The sequence below is a fragment of the Aricia agestis genome, chromosome 1 (assembly GCF_905147365.1).
Source record: "Aricia agestis chromosome 1, ilAriAges1.1, whole genome shotgun sequence".
Classification (NCBI taxonomy): Eukaryota; Metazoa; Arthropoda; class Insecta; order Lepidoptera; family Lycaenidae; genus Aricia; species Aricia agestis.
Window position 1 is genome coordinate 610,526 of NC_056406.1, and position 22,021 is coordinate 632,546.

At 38.1% G+C, this 22,021-nt stretch overlaps 1 protein-coding gene across 2 annotated transcripts; it reads right to left on the minus strand.

The window, feature by feature from the left end:
• Nucleotides 1-1,030: 1,030 nt before the first annotated feature.
• Nucleotides 1,031-21,880, minus strand: LOC121730504 (exportin-2). 2 transcript variants are annotated; one of them, XM_042119574.1, is made up of 17 exons: nucleotides 21,874-21,880; nucleotides 21,635-21,748; nucleotides 21,262-21,407; nucleotides 20,855-21,047; nucleotides 20,115-20,260; nucleotides 18,601-18,801; nucleotides 16,801-16,968; nucleotides 9,994-10,123; nucleotides 9,606-9,769; nucleotides 9,186-9,375; nucleotides 6,493-6,593; nucleotides 6,070-6,253; nucleotides 4,669-4,825; nucleotides 2,830-2,921; nucleotides 2,459-2,691; nucleotides 2,248-2,345; nucleotides 1,031-2,158 (listed from the first exon to the last, which is right to left on the minus strand). In XM_042119574.1, exons 2-17 carry the CDS (start codon nucleotides 21,717-21,719, stop codon nucleotides 1,531-1,533), a joined length of 2,916 nt encoding a protein of 971 aa, XP_041975508.1. In that variant the 5' UTR covers nucleotides 21,720-21,748; nucleotides 21,874-21,880; the 3' UTR covers nucleotides 1,031-1,530. The 2 variants fall into 2 exon arrangements, with proteins under 2 accessions (XP_041975508.1, XP_041975515.1); XM_042119581.1 differs by lacking the exon at nucleotides 21,874-21,880 and adding an exon at nucleotides 21,839-21,853.
• Nucleotides 21,881-22,021: the final 141 nt, after the last annotated feature.

The window sequence follows — 22,021 nt, forward strand, 5'->3', positions numbered from 1 at the left end:
TTCTTGTTGAGTATGTTATGTTCTATTTATAAAATGTCTGCTTTAGAATATATATCTGAGAGATTTTAAAGAAATTGGGATTCTAACTGCAGCTAATTTCTTTACTAAGTTAGGAAAAATGTTTAACACTGTAGGAACACTAGAAATAATCACAAGATTTTGCCAGTGATCAGACTTGGTAAAATATTATACGCCTTTACAATAAAATTCCATTAAACGTTCAAAATCTTTTCATTTATAAATTAAAAAAGTAGTCAAAGAACGTCTATATAAGTGGTCCAGTCAACTTAGGCTTAACCCTTAATTGGGTGTGAACCTCGGAATTCGAGATACCCATCTGTAAGTCTGTAAATATTTGTATATTGGCACCCTAAAAGTATTGGTCAGATTTAGTGTGAAAGCCCGATAAAAACTTAAATGGCTGCCATTTTACAACCGTGAGAGAAAGAAGAAATTTGAGAGCAAATTTATTGACAAAATATGCCATACATCACGATTCGCGACATTAAAGGATAGGACACCGGTGATACTGTGACCGCGCGCCCTCTTTATCGGAAACGGTTCACCGTATAAAATTTCTTTTTTAACAAAAGTTGTAGAGAATTTTGAATTCTACATTATGGTAGTAAATATAAATAGGAAATGAAATATTTACAAAAAAAAGTGCAAAAAACCGATTTTTGTGACCTTTTGACCTTGAAATTTAATAGTTGCGCACACCCTACCATATGTAGGTTTTGAGACAATATTTAGGGTGCCAATATACACATATTTACAGACTTTTTTACTAGATGATGCCCGCAACTCCGTTGCGCCAAAAATCGTTTATCGCTGGGGAACCGTACATTTTTACTGGATAAAAAGTATCCTATATCCTTTCCCGGGACTCAAAGTATCTCCATGCCAAATTTCAGCAAAATCTAGTATGGAAGTATGGATGGAGAATATTAAATAAATCTTTTAATAGGCCAATGATATATTATAATAATAATTAATTATAATGAGACAATTTAAAAAAAAGTTAAAAAACTAGTGTAAAATAAGAGTTTATTAGCATTTTACAAATGACCACCTACTCATATCATACAAGTCATACATCAATTCATTCAAATTACAAACATGTCTCAGTTCAACCACTTCCATTAGTTATCATAAGTTCTGAAAAATATTAACATTGAACGTTACAATTACTTCAAAATACAAGTCCATTGTCATACATTACACATCTTCCACACACTTTGACTTACACTAGACGCGTATACACATCCCAATCACTACACTCCTCAGTCACAAGCGGGCGGCGGGCGGCGGGCGGCGCCGGCACGAGCCACGGCCCACGACACGCTATATCACAAACTTAACATCCTGGGAAAATTGACGCTCGGCGTCGACGAATTCGTAACAATCACTTTAACAACGAGAATAACGTTCGACGTACAGGCTGCTCTCGGCCCGGCGAGCCGCACGTCACACGGCAACTTCCGGGATCGATCGATCTCTATCAGACGCGGCGTGGAAGTCGGCGCGGCATCAGCACAGCTGCACGCCGGCGGCGGCGAGGTAGCCCTGCAGCGCGGCGCGGTGCGGCTCGTCGAGCGCGGCGACGCGTGCGGGCACGACGCCTGGCACCTCGCGGCACAGCGCGGCCAGGCTCTCCGCCAGGTAGCGGCGCGGGTCAGGCGCGGCCGCCAGGGGGTCGGCGGTCGCGCCGCGCGCGCACGCCAGCGCCGCGTACTGCGCCTGGTAGCCGGGCGCGTCGTCCACCTCCACGAAGTGGTCGTCGGGCAGCGTGCTCTCGTCAGGCGGCAGCTCGAACAGCGCGATTAGCGCGCGCAGTAGCGGCGTCCACAGCTCGGCGAGGCGGCCGGAGCGCGCGGCGTCGCAGCACAGCAGGCGCACGCAGCCCACGGCCGCCGCCTTGCGCTCCAGCGCGCCGCTCACCTTCTGCAGCTCGGGCAGCAGCACGCGCTCTACGTACATGGCGAACATGCCGGCTTGCACGGAGTCCACGAGCTGCACCAGCCGGTCCGCCCCCGCCGTCGCCGCGTAGAACCCCAGGAAGGCGATGAGGCCGCGCACGTACTTGGTGGTCTTCGACGACGATAACCGCTGGAACAGCAGCGTCATGATCTGCTTCTCGTACGGCTGCATCACCGACCTGCGAACGACGCAGTTTTTAAAAACAAATGAACATGACATTTTAAATGTTCGATCAAAAAGCGTTAACGTCGTGCGGAGTATACTCACTCTCCAAACTTGAAGAGCATGGTTTGGATGAGATAGAAGCCCTCGTGGTCGTTCGTTTTGGACGCGATCAGCTTTTGGAATACGCCCAGGAATGCGTTCTGAAAACACAGAAATCCTTTGTCACAAAAATTTTTCCTTACAAAGTTTAGTTTAGTTTACTATTATGTCATTATAAATAAAAATTGTTTTTAAGATATTTTTGTTAACTGACCAATTTGCCGTCGAGTACGAGCTGCGGGCGCGCGGCGACGAACGCGCACAGTAGGCGCACGAGCGCCCGCACGTTGGCGGTGCGCTCCCACAGCGCCGGCGCGACGACGCACGGCAGCAGCGCCGCGTACGCGTCCGCCCCGCCTGCCGCCTCCGCCCCGCCCCCGCCACCGCCCCCGCTCCCCCGCAGCTCCAGCAGCAGCGAAAGCATCTGGAACACGTACGGCATGAACTCTGCCGCACCGTGCACAACGATAAGATAAATAAATTGTACGAAAAAGTAAATACATTATTTTAACAGAGCACACGATCGTATTGTAGTTTTAGTTTTTTAAATATTATGATAAGTGGTGAATCGTCTATAGTCTATACCTTGCACGTCGTTCTGGAGAATCTCCTGGAAGATGGGGAACAGCGCGTCCTCGAACGCCGTCACCGCCGCGGGGTTCGATTTCACCACCAACCTATAAAAAGAAAGTACCCGGTAAATAAATTGATATTTACGACATTATAGGTTTAAACAGGTAAATAAAAAAGTATTGGCCAGCAAATTGCCAACATTGGTCATATTAGCAAAAGATGGATACGCCTGGTAAGATTAGGATACAAGGTTTAACAGACACTGGTGAGACACCTAGCTTATTTTGAACATCAAATAAACTATTACACATTATCCGTCATACTATTAGAAAAAGCTAGTTTGTGTCTTTTAATACAGATAAAAATGTTGTATGATATATTATAATATACTAGCTGGTGCCCGCGACTTCGTCCGCGTGGACTTCAGTTTATAGCGCTCGATGTCAACAAAATTGGTGTCAAAAGCTTTTATAAAAAAAAACCCTGGTACCCCTTAAATCAAAACAGCTGTGCAGTGTGCACATAATATTTCATTTTTTTAAATTAAAGTTTACATTTTATGCCAAATTTTTAAGCTTATTTAGCCCCCCAATTACACAATTTTACCCATATACTATTTATCATTGATAGGTTTAAGGTTACGTCACTGCATAGATAAAATACTGAGTTATTTAATAACGTAGCAGGGCCGTCTCTAGCCCATGTAGCACCCGTGTGCAAACATTACCCTAGCGCCCCTAACAAGCGCACGCGCGGTCTAAATGAAGTGGGTACAAAGTAAAAGTACAGTTTGTCCGGCGGCTTAAGGGCGAGGACTCTAAGCGGTGGCTTCTTTCGTTCCACCAGACGAACTATAACAGCACATCAAGTTACCACATAGGTACTGTCAAATTTCTCCAATATAAAATAGATAACAAAGTCTATTGTTATTTGTTTGTAGATTGAAGTTTTTTTCGGTTTTGACCATGATCTGCTCTTGAGTCATGATTGACAAGCCTAACCCCAAAACGTAAATTTTATATCTCTTAAGTACTACAAATTTACTTTAAATTTCATGTTCTATACTTATTAAACATCACATCATCACAACATCGGTATTAATTCGATTTCATTGAAGAGCTCTAACTTCTCCACATCCGCTCCGCAACACTGTGCTTTTTTGTATCTAAAATTCTAAATCCAAATCCTCCCTATTTTGAAAAAGTGAGCGATAGGACACTCACTATTACACCAAATAATATAATCTTCATTTATGTGTTTTAGGGTTCATTTCACGTTGAAAAATAAAGATTATAATATTTATATTGCAAAAGCCGAGCCGCTCATGGCGCGCCTTGCTTTACTGTAATTCTACAAAATATATAAGAAGAGCTTCGGATATTACACAAAAATGTTTGCACACTGGAGTTCTTTTTACGTTGGTCAATAAAGCGTGGGCGCGTGCCGAGTGCGAGCGGCGCCCGTGTGCACCGCACACATTGCACCTAAGGGAAAGACGCCCCTGTAACGTAGTATAAAAATAACAATCGAAAAAATCGAAACCTAAATGTAAGATGATACCACCTCTTATAGAAAGACTTTTGAGCAAGCGTCAACGCGATGTAGGAGACGCACGGCGCCATCTATTATGAATTTTTGGAACCAACTAAATTTGAACAAATTTACGCATCTTCACCCCATTACAACCCTTTTTTCCAGTAAAAAAGTAGCCTATGTTCTTTCTCAGGCTTCAGACTATCTGTATACAAAATTTCATTACAATCAGTTCGGTAGTTTTGGCGTGAAAGCGAGACAGACAGACAGCCTTTCGCATTTATAATATTAGTATAGATCAGTGTCAGTGGCACTCACGATATGGAGAGCGACAGGGTCTCGAACAGGTAGTGGTTGAAGTGCGGCTTGCAGGGGTTCTTGGCGACGGCGGCCAGCAGCGACGCCAGCTGCGGCAGCGCCGCGCCCAGGTACGGCAGCGCCGCGTCGCGCAGCGTCGACAACGTGCGCAGGATCGCTGCGAATGCGTCACATTCGATTATATTACATTTTCCAGCTGTATTTTGAAACCTTGCAATGCCAACAGCATGACACGTAAGCCACTTTGTAGGCCTGCAGTTTTTTGAGTGGCTCAAATTTCATGTAATGATTAAATTATTAACTTATCATTTATTCAACAAAATACGAGCATTATACCACACTAGTTTACAAAAGATAAAAAAGTAAACACAGTGCTGAAGTTGGAAAGAAAAAATTTGCATGCTTTTAGCAGAATGTGTTCTCTAATATTTAATGCTAAGATCAATTTGTTACCATATTCTAGCAAATAAAATTATGATTATGATTAAAAATACATAAATAGTCCAACTAAGAATAAACAGTTAATGTCTCTTTTTAACACACTTTTATTAACTTCACTTGTAACTATGTAGGCATGTAAGAAAATCTTGGAATTTATTTTGACCTACTTCCCGGTCTTCGATTGGAATGAAATTTTGCACAGGCTCTGACTTCTGATGACAATAAATGACTAGCTAAGAAACGTCATTACAAATCCAATATGGGGGCCTCCCCAAGATGGCGGAAAGGCTATTTAAAATGCACCCCCTTGATATAGGTATCAAATAAAAGGCTTTGCTGTCAGGAATACGAAAAAAATAGTCCCGACTTAAATCCAACATGGCGTATATCCAAGACAGCGTATTAGCTTAGTGCGTGCTAAAAACGTGTTTTAGTTTTTAAAATATCAATTATTTACTATTATTATACTAACTCTAAATAATTAGTATTATTATACTAATTATTTAGAGCGTCCGTGGCCTAATGGGTCTACACCTTTGTTTCGCACTCTTTGAGGGGTGCAGGTTCGAACCCGAGTGGAGGCGTGTACCTATGAGACATTTTCTGATCTCAAGTACATAATACGGACGCTCGATACGGTGAAGGAAAACATCGTGAGGAAACCCGCACATGGTTGGTCCCAGACGTATTGACTAGTTCTTTCCTCTGGATTAAGCCTATGTTGCGAAAATGCCGTATGTGCTTGGGCAACCATACGGACATTTAAATCTTGTCCCAGGCACTACAGTATTTGAGGAGTGGTTACTTCGCTCTGAAAAATACTGTATAAATCATCCATAACGGATGTAAAGGCCTAGTTATTTTTTAATTATTTACCTAAACAACTTGAACGTCTCGGAATTTTTATTTAACTGAACTTTTTATTAAAATCTCGACTATATTAGGATAGGTATTAGGTACCTTTCATGATGTACTCGTTGTGCTCACTGGGGTCGTGTGTGTCGGCGAGCGCGGCGAACAGCGCGGTGAGGAGGGGCGCGGCGTGCTCGCGCACCGCCCCGCCCGCGTGCCCGCCCGCTATCAGCTTCTCCAGCGTGCACGCCGCGTACGTCCGCACCACGCCGCGCCCGCCCACGTGCGTTATCTGACAAACGAATGTTTTTTTTTAAATAAAGAGTACACACGCATGCACACATAAAACTATTTTTGTCTCTACGTAGAAATATAAAATAGAGTAGATAATTGATTTCATGAAGAAAATTAAAAAACCTAATACTTTACTATACGGCTCTTTAGGCTCGTGTTTTAACTTTGTATTAAAATATTCATATAATGGCTGTTTGTAACCTAAATAAAATAAAATAAAGATCATCAAGATCTCACCAGCAGCGGGAAGGCGGGGTCGAGCACGTCGGCGGCGAGCAGCGAGCGGAACGTCATGAGATACTTCATCGCGTCCGCCTTCAGCACCGGCAGCTCGTTCACTGTAATGTTATTTAACTCATCTCATTTTCATTCCTAGAGCATTACAAAAGGTCTTAAATGTAAGTCACACCCAACAGTTTACACCCAACACTAGCAAACGCTTGTAATAAAAGTATTAGGTTGGGGCAAAAGTTTTTTCGCATTTTATATAAAACTTCAAAAGGTTTTTCGATAACTTTTTGCCATCTTGTTGATCCCATTGCTACAAAAATGTCGGGGCTTCTGATGAACAAACTGCGACAAGTGGTTTTAAAGGTAGTCTTCTTGTGATATCAACCCGACACTGCCTAAGGATTTGGGATTGTCCATTTTTTTAATTGTGCCCATTATAAAAACATTTCGAGGAATAAGGTCAGTGATCGCTATTCTGTATATAAACTAAAAAAATATATTTAACTTTAGTTTGACCTTCAATGACGTCATCACTGATAGGCATAACGTTAAATTAGCAATAAACTCGACCACATTACGTTTTGAACTTTTGGTAAGTTTCTCGAATCAGCTTTCACATAAATAAGAGAACTTGCGTTTGAGGAACCAGCCACTATCTATACTAATATTGTTACGTGCTAGGGTTCGAAGATTTGGAGAGAAAGACCTGGTGACTCTCTTGAAGACTTTATTCACTAAGTCTAGGTCACGCAAGCACACACTAGGTCACAACACTTAGCACTAAGTCTAAACACTAATCACTAGGTCTAATCACTAAGCACTATCACTGTCCTAGGTCGTAGCCAAGTCGCAGGGTTTACTGGTTCACTCACTATTGATCACTTGTCTTCACACCGAAATCGCCTTGACGATGGTTCGAACTGAATTACCGGACCGTCTACCTGCGGCTTTTTATATGGCGAGACGAATTCCAGAAAGTTCCCGATTCACGTAAAGAAGTAAACAAGTATGGGAACTTTCTAGGATGCTCGAGCATGTACCACCTAGCGCCATCTAGTTTCGAGTAGGGGATTTATGTGTAGTGTGTCCCCTGATCAGTTTCGCTAGTTTGTCGCTAGATGGCTCTGTGTGTCCGTAACAATATTATAAAGAGGTAAACTTTGTTTGTTTGTTTAATTGTAACGAATAGGCTCAAAAACTACTGGACCGATTTTAAAAATTCTTTCACCATTCGAAAGCTACATTATTTGCGAGTAACATAGGCTACTGTTTTATTTTCGAAAATATAGGGTTCCGTAAGATATTTCAGTTTTTCGGAAACAACCAGAAAATTTACTTATTTTGCGTACGCTGCCTAAACTATAAAAGATATAACTATACAATATTCTAAGAAATGTAGATCTTATAAATATCTACAAAAATGTCCGCGACGCACTATACCTATCCTTGTCAAGTTAGGCACAACAACCACGTTTTTATCTAAAAATCTTAATTTTTTTTGGACTACATTTAAACGCATTTATTTTACTCATGCTAATAATCCTTATCGAAATAAATTATTTCATCACTAAGTACAGTTTATGTAGATTATATTTGTTGTTTGAATGATTATTATTGGACGTTTGGTTTAGAAGTTATGGCGAAATTAAAATATTGCGATTTACGCCCGTTTCGAAGTGGGCGCTACCAATGCGGGGGTGCGCTCGCGGGAGGGGTATCACCAAGTATTGTACACATTGAAAAGGTCTTCAGAAAACTCGGCGATGGTATAAGTATAATGTATATCTCTTATGCCTTATGGATATCCCACAATAACATTTTTTTGCCATTTACTTTTAACTTCAAATAATGGCTAATTTTCGAAGCGATTTTAACCAATACGGCAATAATCCTTATTAAATTAAATACTTTAAATACATTATTGATTATGGCCCTCTACAGCATGATATTATGATTTTAAATGAATATTTTAGAAGATATTAGAGATTTAAAAATTTCGGGACGTAGTCGCTTTTGCGGCAGTACCGACCAATGCGGGCCACGGGTAGTAATGAATATAAATTATTTATTGAAATCAAAACCACTGAATATTTTTTTTTAATAATTTTTAATAATTTTTTCAGTGACATTGGCTATAATATATTTTATACCCGTGCGAAGCCGGGGCGGGTCGCTAGTAAAATATACGATTGATAGGATTTTTTTTATTTTACTAAACAAATATAAATAAACACGAGGAGACCTAGGGTTTGGAGGTCAGTATTTCTTATGACATTTAACACCTTGTTGATATTTAACAATGCTCTTTTTTATGTATTCATATTGGCCGCCGATGATGACGTTATAGATCCGAAAACTTTAAAAAATATTTAAAAATAAACTAGCCAACGAATTTAAAAAATATTCAATTCATATTCTTAAAATACCCTATTTCAACATAAAAAATATATTAATAAAAAGTACATGTGATTCTTTTTTGGACAATGCCCATTTTGTAGCGACCGAAACAGGTGGAAATATGAAGGTGCAAGGTCAGGACTATACAGCCAAACTCCCGTAATTTTTCCTGTGTGGCTAAAGATGTGTGAGGTCTGGCGTTATCATAGTGAAAAACCACACCCCTTTTGTTGATTAATTCCGGCCGCTTTTTCTCAACTTCTTGCTTTAATCTCATCAGTTGTTATAGTCACACTACGCACCGTCGGGGCGGCGCAGCTCGGGCAGCACGTGCGCGGCGGCGATGGCGGCGAGGTCGACCAGCGGGGAGGCGCGCGTCACGCCGGCCGCCTGCGTGCCGCCGCGCGCCGCCAGCGACGTCACCAGGTACAGCGCCGTGTCCTTGCCCACCCACGCGCTGCCGCCGCTCTCGGAGTACTTGCTCAGCATAGCCTGCGGACATGATATAGAGCGTTAAATTAACATACTACATAGTTGCGTAACGCTTCAAACAAAGAGAACATAAGATGATTCGTTGCCTATCTAAAGACGTTAAGATGTCAAGGGTGTGTTAGATTAAGATGTAAACTATAGCTTTCGTAGGTCAAACCGGTTCTACATATTGCCAGTGTTTTATTTGACGACGACAGTATATTGTATATCTAGGAGTTAATTACACATACCTCGACATACTGTCCGAAGATGCTCATGATCTTCTCCTCGTAGTGGACGGCGAGGGTGCGCACGAGGTCGCAGGCGGCGCGGCGGCGCGTGTCCACGTCCGAGCCCTCGATGTCGCGCCGCACCCACTCCTCCGGGTTGTCCGTGAACACCTCCATGTCGGACTCTACGATATTACACGGTGTATTTGAAGCGAAATAAACTTAGAGAAATAAAAATGTGTAGTAGTTTAACATAAAAGGTAGACAAAGTTTAAGATTTGGGCAGTCAGTTTTCACTTTAGTGCTTACTAACAACCCGATCAGATTTTGATGTATGTGGTATCAATAATTAACTAATTTGAATGTTAATATTAGAATTTTCATAGGCGCGTTATAACGTATGTTTTACCTCGGAACTGCAGGTTGGGTATGACGACCTTCTCGCAGATGCCGCTGAGCGTGGCGGGATCCTCGAACAGCCCCTTGTACGAGTTCTTCTCCGCCACCTTCGCCAGGAACGTCAGCGCGTTCGACACCAGCTGCGAACCGTATATCGTCCCTCATTAAGCGTATTCTCTACGGCAGTGGTTCTAAACCTTTTAGTCATGAGGGACCATCTAACCTGGGACCACCCTGTTGGTTTACCTAAATTAAGGGTGGTTTGATAAAGATAACAAGCACAACTGTGAAGAATTATAAAATTAGCGCTCATTTTTCATTTGGCAAAAATCTAAAAGTTAGAGATTTAAAATTTAATGTGATTTTTGTGACTTCGTACTCTTTACTAACTTCTAAATTCTAGAGCATTATTAGGATGGCTTCGCGGACCACGCGGTGTTTCAGGGACCCCAGTGGTCTGCGCAGGGCTGTAGCTAGAGTCAAATTTGAGGTAGGGCAGCGTCGGTTACAGGTAGGGCGGAAGCAAAAAAAAAAAATCGGTCAAGTGCGAGTCGGATTCGTGCACGAAGGGTTTCGTACCGTTATAGATAAAAAATAGGCCAAAATTGTGTTTTTTGTAATTGAGCCCCCTTTAAATATATATGTTATTTTAATTGTATTATTAATTAATTAAGTGATTTCGCAAAAATGTCCAGTGCCTACTGTTGCCATTAATATCAATATGCAGCAAAAAAGGCCAAAAAACACGAATCCTTAAATATTGATTTTATTTTGTTTTTAGTATTTGTTGTTTTGATTTATCTCTAGGTCAATGATGTATTCAATTCATTCAATAGTTATTCTTAGATACTTAAAAAAATTATGTGACAAAGCATGAGCACTATATCTAAGAACTACATATTATTAAATCCTCAATTACGAAGAACAAGCGAACAATATGGTTAAACTTCTGGATGTAGCGATCCACGTGTGAGTGAGAGTGAGGAAATAATAATTAATTGTTGGGTTGGGTGATACGAGTCAATAGATACGACTAAAAATATATTTAGATTATAATTTTTTCTGCAAACTTATTAAAATAATAATTAATAATAAAATAACATAAAATATTTAAAACAGCTGAATTCTACGATTCGCCATATTAGGTATTAAAAATGCGAAGAACTTCGTTCAGATCAACTTTTTTTGTTCTTTTTTTTTTCAAAGGCCAGAAATACCATACCAGCCATTCTTTCGTGACCCATTGACAGTCTTTGAGGCCTATTAATTGCAGTTAAAGTTGAAAACGTGGACTCGCACACTGCAGTACTACATCTTTTTTTTTTCATTAAGATTATAATTAAATGGACGCATCGCTTCATGTAATCGTGATTCAAATGCCATCTATACACAGAACAAAGAATTATTATCGACGACTTCTGTGGCCCAATGGTTGGGCGTGTGGCAACTGGCAGCATAACACTTCGTGCGCGGGTCCGACTCGCACTTGGCCGATTATTGGTATTTTTAAGGTAGGGCATTGTGATTTTAAGGTAGGGCATTGCCCCACTATGCCCCCCCCTAGCTACGGCCCTGGGTCTGCGGACCACCGGTTAAGAACTACTGCTCTACAGAGATCTCTTGCCACTTCGATAACTTTTATCCTATGATTTGAGGCTGTCTATGGGCTATTCGCCCATATCCTGCTCTTCAATGACTTTGATGAGAGGGCGAGAATGTAAAATTTCTCAAAGTGATTGTAAGTATCTCTACCCTGACGTTGGGAACTCCTAAAACAGGGTGGCATACGCCAAAAGACGAAGACGCTAAAAGTCATAATCTTAATATCTTTTAGAATTCGTTTTAATGTATGTCAGTCATAACAACAGAATAACGAAGATCGCTAGGTCCTTTTGTAACTCACCGCGTCGTTAGATTAAGATGTAAACTATAAACTTTCGTACGCGAGCAAAATTACAAAAGCGACAGAAACAGGATACGGGCGAAAAGCCTATAGATGACTCAAACTATTGATTATTATTTTTAACAAAAAATTAAAACCGACTTCCAAGGTAAAACAATAATAACATCCTTATAATATGAATTATAAAGTATTAAATAATTTTTCCTATCTAATAGTGCATTTTTCCGAATTCGGCTGAAAATCAACTATTTCTGTACTCAATCTTCATCATTTTGAAGTCGGTGCCAGTTCCAAAAGTTTCAAATATTCTGGCAGACTGAAGACTCAGCTATATCTGGTACCTTGGAAGTCGGTTTTAATTTTTTGTTAAAAATAAAAATTTCACTCTTTTTAGTTACTTACCTAGTAAACCATCGCGTACGGTACTATACTTACGTAGAATAACACACCTGCATATTATTCTACGTATTATTACAATTTGTTAACAGTCACACATACAAAATATAATATCCGCTGCAGATAATTTTAAACAATACCACAGAATAGATAATAGTACAAGTACAATAATTACATTTAAAAATATTATCGAAGCAACTTACTTCTCAGAAGTAATGTCAAATGTGTGCCTTACACTCTGGAGTTAAGGTTGAATTTGTTATGTTCAATTTTTGTGACATTGGTGACCCTGTTGTGGTGTGTATGGTGTGTGATGATGATGAATGTAATTTGCATAGTAGCATATGCTTTCAGTTCTTAAAACAACGCCGAAACCCCCAAACTTGTATCTATAAGGTATCCGGAGTTCTCTTAGTATCTTCGGAACTATCTCGGTGCAAAATCTTGCGTTTTGGTAGCATATGCTTAAGATGCTTCTCATAAAACCAAAATCACCGTATTATATTTCCATATAAATTTCGAGGAGTTCCCTCGATTACTCATGGTTCTCATCATCAGGTCACCACTTTTGTGAAAATGGGACCAAATTGGAGTGAAACCTCATAGAACCTTAGTGCAAATGGGACCAAATTGGAGTGAAACCTCAAATAATTAGCCGGGCAATTAATTCTACTTTTTGCCCCAACTCAATTTTAATTATATTAATCGGGAGAAGAGGAAAGTTAAACAAAAAACAAATGTTGGATTATATAGACACTTTAAGTAATAAAGAAAATATTAGAAAAATTATTTTGTTTACCTTTCCTTATATTAAAGAGACAAGTAAAAAACTGCCACACGAGATTAAAGAAAATCATATAAGATATAAGCTGAACAGCCTACTTTGTAGTGCCACCAACCAAAATTGTATACTTTTAAGTAACAATATCCCACAAATTTATATTAATAATATTTTAAATTTTAGGTTTAATAATCTAACATATGATAAGTTTTACTTATCACATTGTTATACCAGACATATAGCCAGATGGCTATTTCATTTTTTAGTTCTAAAACAAGCCAACAAATTGGCTAATCCATCCAATGCTTTTATTGAGCATTCAACTTTTTTAAACAACTGTACAGATAACAGTTTGGAATATGTTCCAAATGATTTAAATTAGTTACTAAGACAACAGAGGCTCACTCTAGCAATGTATTAAGAAATATAAATAATATACGTGCCCACCACCGGGAAACTACCAAAAATAAAAGAAGTAACTGTAATTTTAATATTAACCTTGTACACCAGAACTTGCAAGGGATGATGGGAAAAGAATTAGATATCGAACTGTTTTTAAATGAATATAACATAGATATTATGTGTATTACAGAGCACTGGCTTAGAAATTGCGAATTAATATTTAACTTTTGTAACCACCAGTTAGCAAGTTCGTTCAGCAGATAAAATGCTATTAGAGGTGGCTCTCTAATATTAATTCTTAAAAAGCTAAAGTTTAAAGAACGAAAAGATATTGTGAAATTCTCTTCTGAACGAATAATCGAAGTGGCCTGTATTGAGTTGAGCCACCTTATTATTGTAAGTGTATACAGGCCTCCATCAGGTCTATATGACTCTTTTGAAGAAATAATGGAACAAGTTTTAAATAAAGTATGTGCATCTAAAAAAAAGATTATTGTATGTGGTGATTTCAATATTAATTTGTTAGACTTAAGCTCCACCACAATTAGATTCACATCCTTATTAAAATAGTTTAACCTAATTAATTTATTTAATGAACCAACTAGAGTTTGCGAAACAACTGCCACTTGCATTGACAATATTTTCACAAATGTTACTCCCTGTAAAAAAGAAATAATTAATGCTCTGAGTTCTGATCATCGTGGACAGTTAGCTTCTTTTGACATTAAATGTGATTATAATACTGAAGAAAAGATTGAGTTTATTCCTGTAAATACAAAACGTATTGAGAAATTTAGAAGTAAACTTGTTTCAAGTCTTCAGCGCTTAGATATGTCAAATAATCCAGATGAAGCTTTTAATACAATGTTTAAAGTAGTAAGAAATGAATTTAAGTCTGTGTTTACTTCTAAAACGGTTAGTTTAAATAATAATAAAAATAATTTCAGAAATTGGGCAACTCCAGGTATTATTGTAAGTAGGCAAAGACTGTATGAGTTATACGATGAAAAAACAATGAATACTAGTGAATCCTTTAAAACGTACGTGAAGAAATATTCAAACATTTTTAGAAAAGTCTGTCAAGCAGCGAAGGCCCTCCACATAAAAGAAAAAATAAAGAACTCTAAAAATAAAGTAAAAACCACCTGGAAAGTTATTGCAGATGAGACTGGAAGAGTCAACTGTCGTAACTCTAAACTTGAACTTTATATTGATGATAAAAAGGTCAACTCTGACCTTGAGGTTGCGACAGTTTTTGAGAAGTTTTTTGCTGACATTCCGATCTCAACTACAAAAGACTTAAATTCCTCACCTGAAGTTGCGGAAAGGTTACTCAAAGAAAATGTCAAGGAATGTGATGTCAATTTTATTTTTAAAGAAATCGACTCCAGGGATATTATTAAGACTTTCAAATCGCTAAATGTTAAAAGTACAACTGATCTCTGGGGTATGTCCACAAGAGTTATTAAATCAATAATTGACATCATTGCCCCGCACTTAGCTCTAATCTTTAATAATTGTATTAAAAATGGTGTGTTCTCTGAACTAATGAAGCATAGCAAGGTGATGCCTCTCTTCAAAGCTGGGACTAAGTCTGACCCAGCTAACTACAGACCAATATCTATTTTAATTCTAAATCAATTACTAGTTCACTTTAACTGTAATAATTAGGTAATGTAATAGGTAGGTCCACTACAGATGCAGGCATCAGTCTTCTATGTAGTATATTTGACGCTTGGGAGGGGTCGCAGGATGCACTTGGCATCTTCTGCGACCTATCCAAAGCATTTGATTGCGTTGAGCATGCTACATTAATCAGAAAATTGTATCATTATGGTATAAGGGTCACAGCCCTAAAACTGTTAAGTTCTTACCTTGCAAGTAGAACGCAAAGAGTTGAAGTTAATTCTAAAAGGTCTAATGGTAGTAAAATAAAGCTAGGTGTTCCACAAGGATCTATTTTAGGTCCCTTTCTTTTTCTCATTTACATAAATGACCTACCTTATCTAGTTAAAGATAAGCATGATGAGTGCTTTTTGCTGATGACACTTCACTAATTTTTAATGTGAAGCGACAACAATATAATTACGACGAGGTAAATAGTGCTCTCTCAAAAATAGTACAATGGTTTAATGCTAATAATTTACTATTAAATTCTAACAAAACGAAATGTTTAAAGTTCAGTTTGCCAAATGTTAGACAACTACAAACCAATGTACTATTAAATGATGAGAAAATGAAATTAGTGGACACCACTGTTTTCCTAGGTATAACTTTAGACAGTAAATTACAGGGTTCGCATATTGCAAATCTGGCGGATAGGCTCAGTTCTGCAGCATATGCTGTTAAAAAATCAGTGAAATAACTGATGTAGAAACAGCGCGACTTGTTTACTTTAGTTACTTCCACAGCATTATGTCCTATGGAATCCTTGTATGGGGAAATGCAGCGGACATTAATTCAATATTCGTGCTGCAGAAGCGAGCCATACGTTCTATTTATAAGATGTCATCGTGTGAATCCTTAAGAGAAAAGTTTAAGGAAATAAATATTCTGACCGTCGCATCTCAATATGTTTTGGATAAGGTACTGTATGTAAGAAAGAACTTAAATAGTTTCAAAAAGAAAAGCGACAATCATTGTTTTAACACTAGGAATAAGAACAAATTAGAAATACCAGTGATCAGACTTAGCAAAGCCAGCAAATCTTTTAAAGGCCAGTGTATACGCCTGTACAATAGAATCCCAGAAAATGTTCAAAATCTCTCTATCAATTAAAAATGTAGTAAAAGAATGTTTGTATACTAAAGCTTATTATAAAATCAATGATTTCATCGACGACAACACACCTTGGGAATAGGGTGGTTAGGGTAAATAGCTCTAAGTCATAATATTGTTATATAACACAGTCAAATTAACTAGACGCATGGTGATGACGTCATTACGATGCTTGTATGTACATTCCAGTGGTGCGTCAGGTTAATATAATGTAAAGATATACATTCCGGGATGTAATGTACATGAATGTGACCGTGTTGTACTGTTATATGTTTTAAATTGTAATTTTCCATCTTTTTAGTAAAAGATGGCCCCGTGCGAGTTTCTTACGCCGGTTCTTCTCGCCGGGTTAGTTCCCGAACCGGTAAAGTTTTTGTAAAAAAATTACTCCGAATAAAAATATTTTTGATTTTGATTTTTTGATTTTGATTTTGAACAAAACAAAAATTTCGAAAATCGGCGGAGTAATCGTTGAACATACACAAATTAAAAAAAATATATCCACAGCCGAACATATAACCTCCTCCTTTTTGGAAGTCGGTTAAAAAAAAACTCACCGCGTCGTACTTGGTCTGGATGCCGGCGCTGAGCAGCAGCTGCCACACGGCGGTGACGAAGGGCGGCGCGTAGGGCGCGAACTCCTCCTCGTACTTGAGCGCGTACAGCGACGCGCACTCGCACACCTCCGTGCGCAGTTGCTCCAGCACGCCCGGCGTATCTTCGTCCTGAAAACGTATTCTTTTTAATTTTCTATTTCATAATAAGAATGTTTTATTTTTAGCAAGGTTTTTGTCTAGCATAGCCTTAACCGATTCAATACGGCGCACATTTTTGAAGACTTTCAATCGTGGAGGCATACAATCTTCTCGTGACACGTTATCCGTGTCATACGCCATAGAAGTAGATGACACGGCTACCGTGTCACCCGCCACGATCAAAAAGGTTTATTGTTTTTTCTTGGTTTTTACGCGTGTATTAACTTGATTTATTTAGTTGATTTTTTTATTCAGATGTTACAAACCTTTTGTAGGTTTCAAATTTAAAAAAATGAGTATATTAAATAGATCTAGGTTTCCGATGTAAATTATACGTTCGTAGATAAATTTAAAGAAGTTCGTTGTTACTTGTTAAGTTTTTGTAACCGACTTCAAAAAAGGGGGAGGGTTCCAGTAATAAAGCTTATAGGTACAAGACCACTTTTGACCGCAGGGAAACGTTTTATTCCTATGGATAAAGAAGTTTGCGGTAACAGTTAGTTAGAAATATTTTCGAAAGAAACAACTTACATTAAAACAAAAATCGTTAGTGGATTAGTAATACTTTGATGTCAACGCAAGTATTTTTCTACATTATTGTTTTTAAAAAAATTGCGAGAACTTAAGGTCCAAAATAATATAGAATAATATGGACCCCAATATTAGTTCTTTATTTTCTTAAAAGTTTACTAATAAAAAACCCGGCCGCACATTATCCGAATTTCTGATCAGAAAAATTCGGACACTCATACATTTTGACACGTCAGAATTCTAAAAGTATGCGGGGTTCACAACAAAATGTATGAACAGAGTGCGTTCTGGCGGGCGTCCGCATTTTTCTGATCAGAAATTTCAGATAGTGTACGGCCGGGCTAAAAAAGGAGACAGTCTCTACTTTTTTTCAATTCACAGAATATTCAGAAACGAATCCTATAGGCTTGTTTTACGTGGAAAATTAAGACGGTTTTGTTCAGAGTAAAACGTTCTAAAGTGTAATTTAAGGGAGATATAATCGCTTTCTAAATGACACGGCTCATGTGTCATACGCCACACGTTAAAAACCTATAAGACGCGGCTGCCTACACGGCAGCCGCGTCTTATAGGATAAACCTTTATCCGCAATGAATGCACCTTTAAAAAAGGTTGACAGCCCCTACTTTTTTTTCAATTCACAGAATATTCAGAGGCGAAGCCTATAGGCTTGTTCTACGTGGAAAATTAAGATGACCTTCTAAAGTGTAATTTGAAGGAGATACAATCGTTTTTTAAATGACACGGCTCACGTGTCATACGCAACACGTTAAAAACATGTATGACACGGCTTCCGTGTCATCCGCACTGAATCGGTTAAGAACATAGTATGTATAATGTATATGTATAAAAAATAAAAATATAGTACAAAAAATAGAAGTCTTTGTCTGATGCATAAACTGTTTTGCAGTGTTACGAACATTTGCGTCGCACACGAATCTATAATTTGTTATGGTTGTGTACAACACACTTCTTTATAGACAAAGTAAGTTTTTCTATATAGAAATAGTGTTTCATATTTAAAATAGGTATTCCGAAAATACAGCAAAAAATATTAAAAATTATACTCACATCTGTCTCTAGACTAGGCACATTGACTTGCAGTAAGTTCAGCAAGTTGGGCATCCACGTCTGCATGCTGTCCTCGAAGAACTCGGGCAGGTCCTGGTAGTTGAGGGAGTAGAACACCTTGCATATCAGCACCAGACTGCCGTAGATCACTTTGAGGGCTTGGGGATTGTCCGCGTGTTTTGTTGTTAGATCCAGTGTCGCCTGGAATGTTACAATAAATGTAACTTTTTAAAAGTTCTGTGTGGACTTAATAAAACATTTTATGGCATTTTAAATCACACTGAAGTTTATACAATATGGCTGTTTGCTGACAAATAATATGACTTTACAATGTGATCGAAGACTTTACGGAATCATTATACCGGAAGGCAGAAGGGAAATATTTGTACACAATTAGTACAGGCTAATTGATAGATTAATGTCATTTTCATTTTATGTTTATAATCTTACAACATTTAAATATACAGGGTACAATTAAACCTTCTGGCCAAATTTGGATATCTTTGTTAAAAATACACGTATTTTTACTTTTATAATCACTCAGTAATAAAATGTTGAGAAATAACTTCAGAAAGTTTCCCAAAAAAACACCACATTTAATGGACACTACGCGTCGCCGGCGCGTAAGGCACGCGCCTCCCCTGCTCTACCCACCGTCGCGAAGTGACCGTTCTGCAACGATTTTATGTGGGTTAAAATATTATGGATAAGTGGACTCTCCAAATGATACCTAAGCTCTAAAAAATTTTTGGCCGGTAGGTTTAATTGCACCCTGTACATACAAATCTATACTAATATTATAAATGCGAAAGTATCTCTGTCTGTCTGTTTGTCTCGCTTTCACGCCAAAACTACCGAACCGATTGTAATGAAATTTTGTAATCAGATAGTTTACAACCTGAGAAAGGACATTGGCTACTTTTTTACTGGAAAAAACTGTAAGGGGGTGAAAATGCGTAAATTTGTTCAAATTAAGTTAGTTCCAAAAATTCATAATAGATGGCGCCGTGCGTCTCCTACATCGCGGTGACGCTTGCCCAGACTTCTTTCTATAAGAGGTGGTATCATCTTACATTCGAGTTTCGATTTTTTTTCGATTGTTATTACTTTTTTACGTTATTAAATAAATCAGTACTTTAGTCCTTATCTATGCAGTGACGTGACCTTAAAAGTTAAACCTATCAATGATTGGTACTACTAATATAATATATTCTGTGTCAATGATATAAATATGATTTTATAATTATGGGCCTAAATAGGCTTTAAAATTTGGCATAAAATATAAAGTTTAATTTAAAAAAATGAAATATTATGTACACACTACACAGCTGTTTTGATTTAAGGGGTACCAGGTTTTTTTTATAAAAGCTTTTGACACCAATATTGTTGACATCGCGCGCTATAAACTGAAGCCCACGCGGACGAAGTCGCGGGCAAAAGCTAGTGTAATATATTTCAGTGTCAGGTCTGGTCCACTGGGAACTGGGAGACATTATTACTAAACAAAGACATACCACAAAGAGGTCAGTGAGAGGTTTGGCAAAGTTTTCCAGCACATGCTTGATCTCCTCCCACAGCTTCTGAGACTTGAACTCGTAACGGTACCGCTTGAACAGCGAGTGAGCCGTGCGGAGAATACCATTTATCACATGAAAATCACCTGAAATTAGGAAAAATACTTTAAATAAAATGATTGAATTTACAGCCACTTTATAGAAATTACCTCATTTTTAAAGGTTATGCTTTTGAATATAACACAACATCACTCTTTCACATTCCCGGCAAAACTGTGCATGATGGTGAAAGGTACTCATTTATATTTTTGGCCTTTCTAAAATTGAATCAAATTAACCTTTCTGAGACATGATTATTTTGTATTGTTTTAGGAGACACCCTGAGCAACGACTCAAGTAAAAACTTCAGTTATAGTTAAAACTTATGTGGGTACATGATAATTCACCCCGTCAAACTAACTTATTTCTTTCCATTTATAAAGTTAAATAGAAAAATATATTGCTTTTAATGATTAATCCATCTGTTTTTCTGCTTCAGTAGTTTACTCCTTAGTTTAATGTATGTAAGTTAAAAGACACAAAGACAGGTCAGTGTATGAAAATTTAATTATGATTTTAATTAAATTTTGACACAAAATTTCATTATCTTAATAATATTTATTACACTAATATTAGGCAACTCTTTATGATAGATTGAGAATGAAAAATTTTTAATGAAATTGAATAATAGCAGAACAAACCAGTAGCAAACTTCTCCACCATCTCAGATATAAGTCCCGGCCATTTCTCGGGAAAATCAGTCTTCCCAATAATAGACACTGCGTCACTGAATTGCCTCTGGATAGCTTCCGGAGACTTCAGCATGAGCGTGACTATGAGGGACTTGATGGTGGCTCGGTCTGATGGATGTATGCGGTCCTCGTTGTCTTCCTCCTGATTTATAAATATAACAAATAAAATTATTGTGTAATATTTTATAACCTTTTATTTTCAGTTTGTGCTGTTCTTAATTGTTTGTCAAAAGATCATTCCCTCCCTTATATGAATACAATAAACAGGACAGAGAACATGATAATCTAAGTGCAAGAGAGCCTTGGTGTATGTAATAAGTAGATAGATAAAGAATATAAAATAACAAAGTTCTTACGACTGGCCAGTTTCTTTTGATATAGTTTTTGAATATGATGGCCGCTGCAACTCTGATTGTCATCTCCGCATTGTCCTTGTCGATGAGGTGCAGGAGCAGTATGGCATAATTTTGATTCACTTCCACACCCTCGAGAAATTTTTCAGCTGAAAATGGGTTTGAAGAGTCATATAAGATATAATTTGTATGCTTGCTATTAGCAGTTTGTACATGAAATGTTAGTACATTTTAGAGATTACCATAATGGAGCCAACATAACAATATTGGCTTAGTTTTAGGTTAGAATAAGTCGCCGGTTATTTGTTATAATATTACCAATGGAGGAGTCTGTAGCAAATTTGCAAATTACATGCGTACCGTATACCGTACTTACCGGGCCTTCGGACATTGGGATCGGGGTTTAATGTCTGCTGTAAATAATTCGCGAGCGTTGCGAGATTTTCGTCGGTCACTTCCATGTTAAATAGTTTCTTTTCGAGACAATCAACTGAAATAGCACAGTCACGGACACAAGCTTAAGAATAACAAAAATTCAACGCTTGTTTTATGTTATTTGAAACATAAAAGCCCAACGAACTAATAAATTACTACTCAAATCAGAATTCAAATTACTGATTACTCAGCCCCGCGGCCCGCTACCGGAGTAAATTTTTTGACAGTTGACACCTGTCGGTTTTTTTTTTTTTAATTTATTGGGAGCTGGAAACGAGTCCTTTGCTCCAAAAAAAATACAATAATAATACAAAATACAACAGATTAA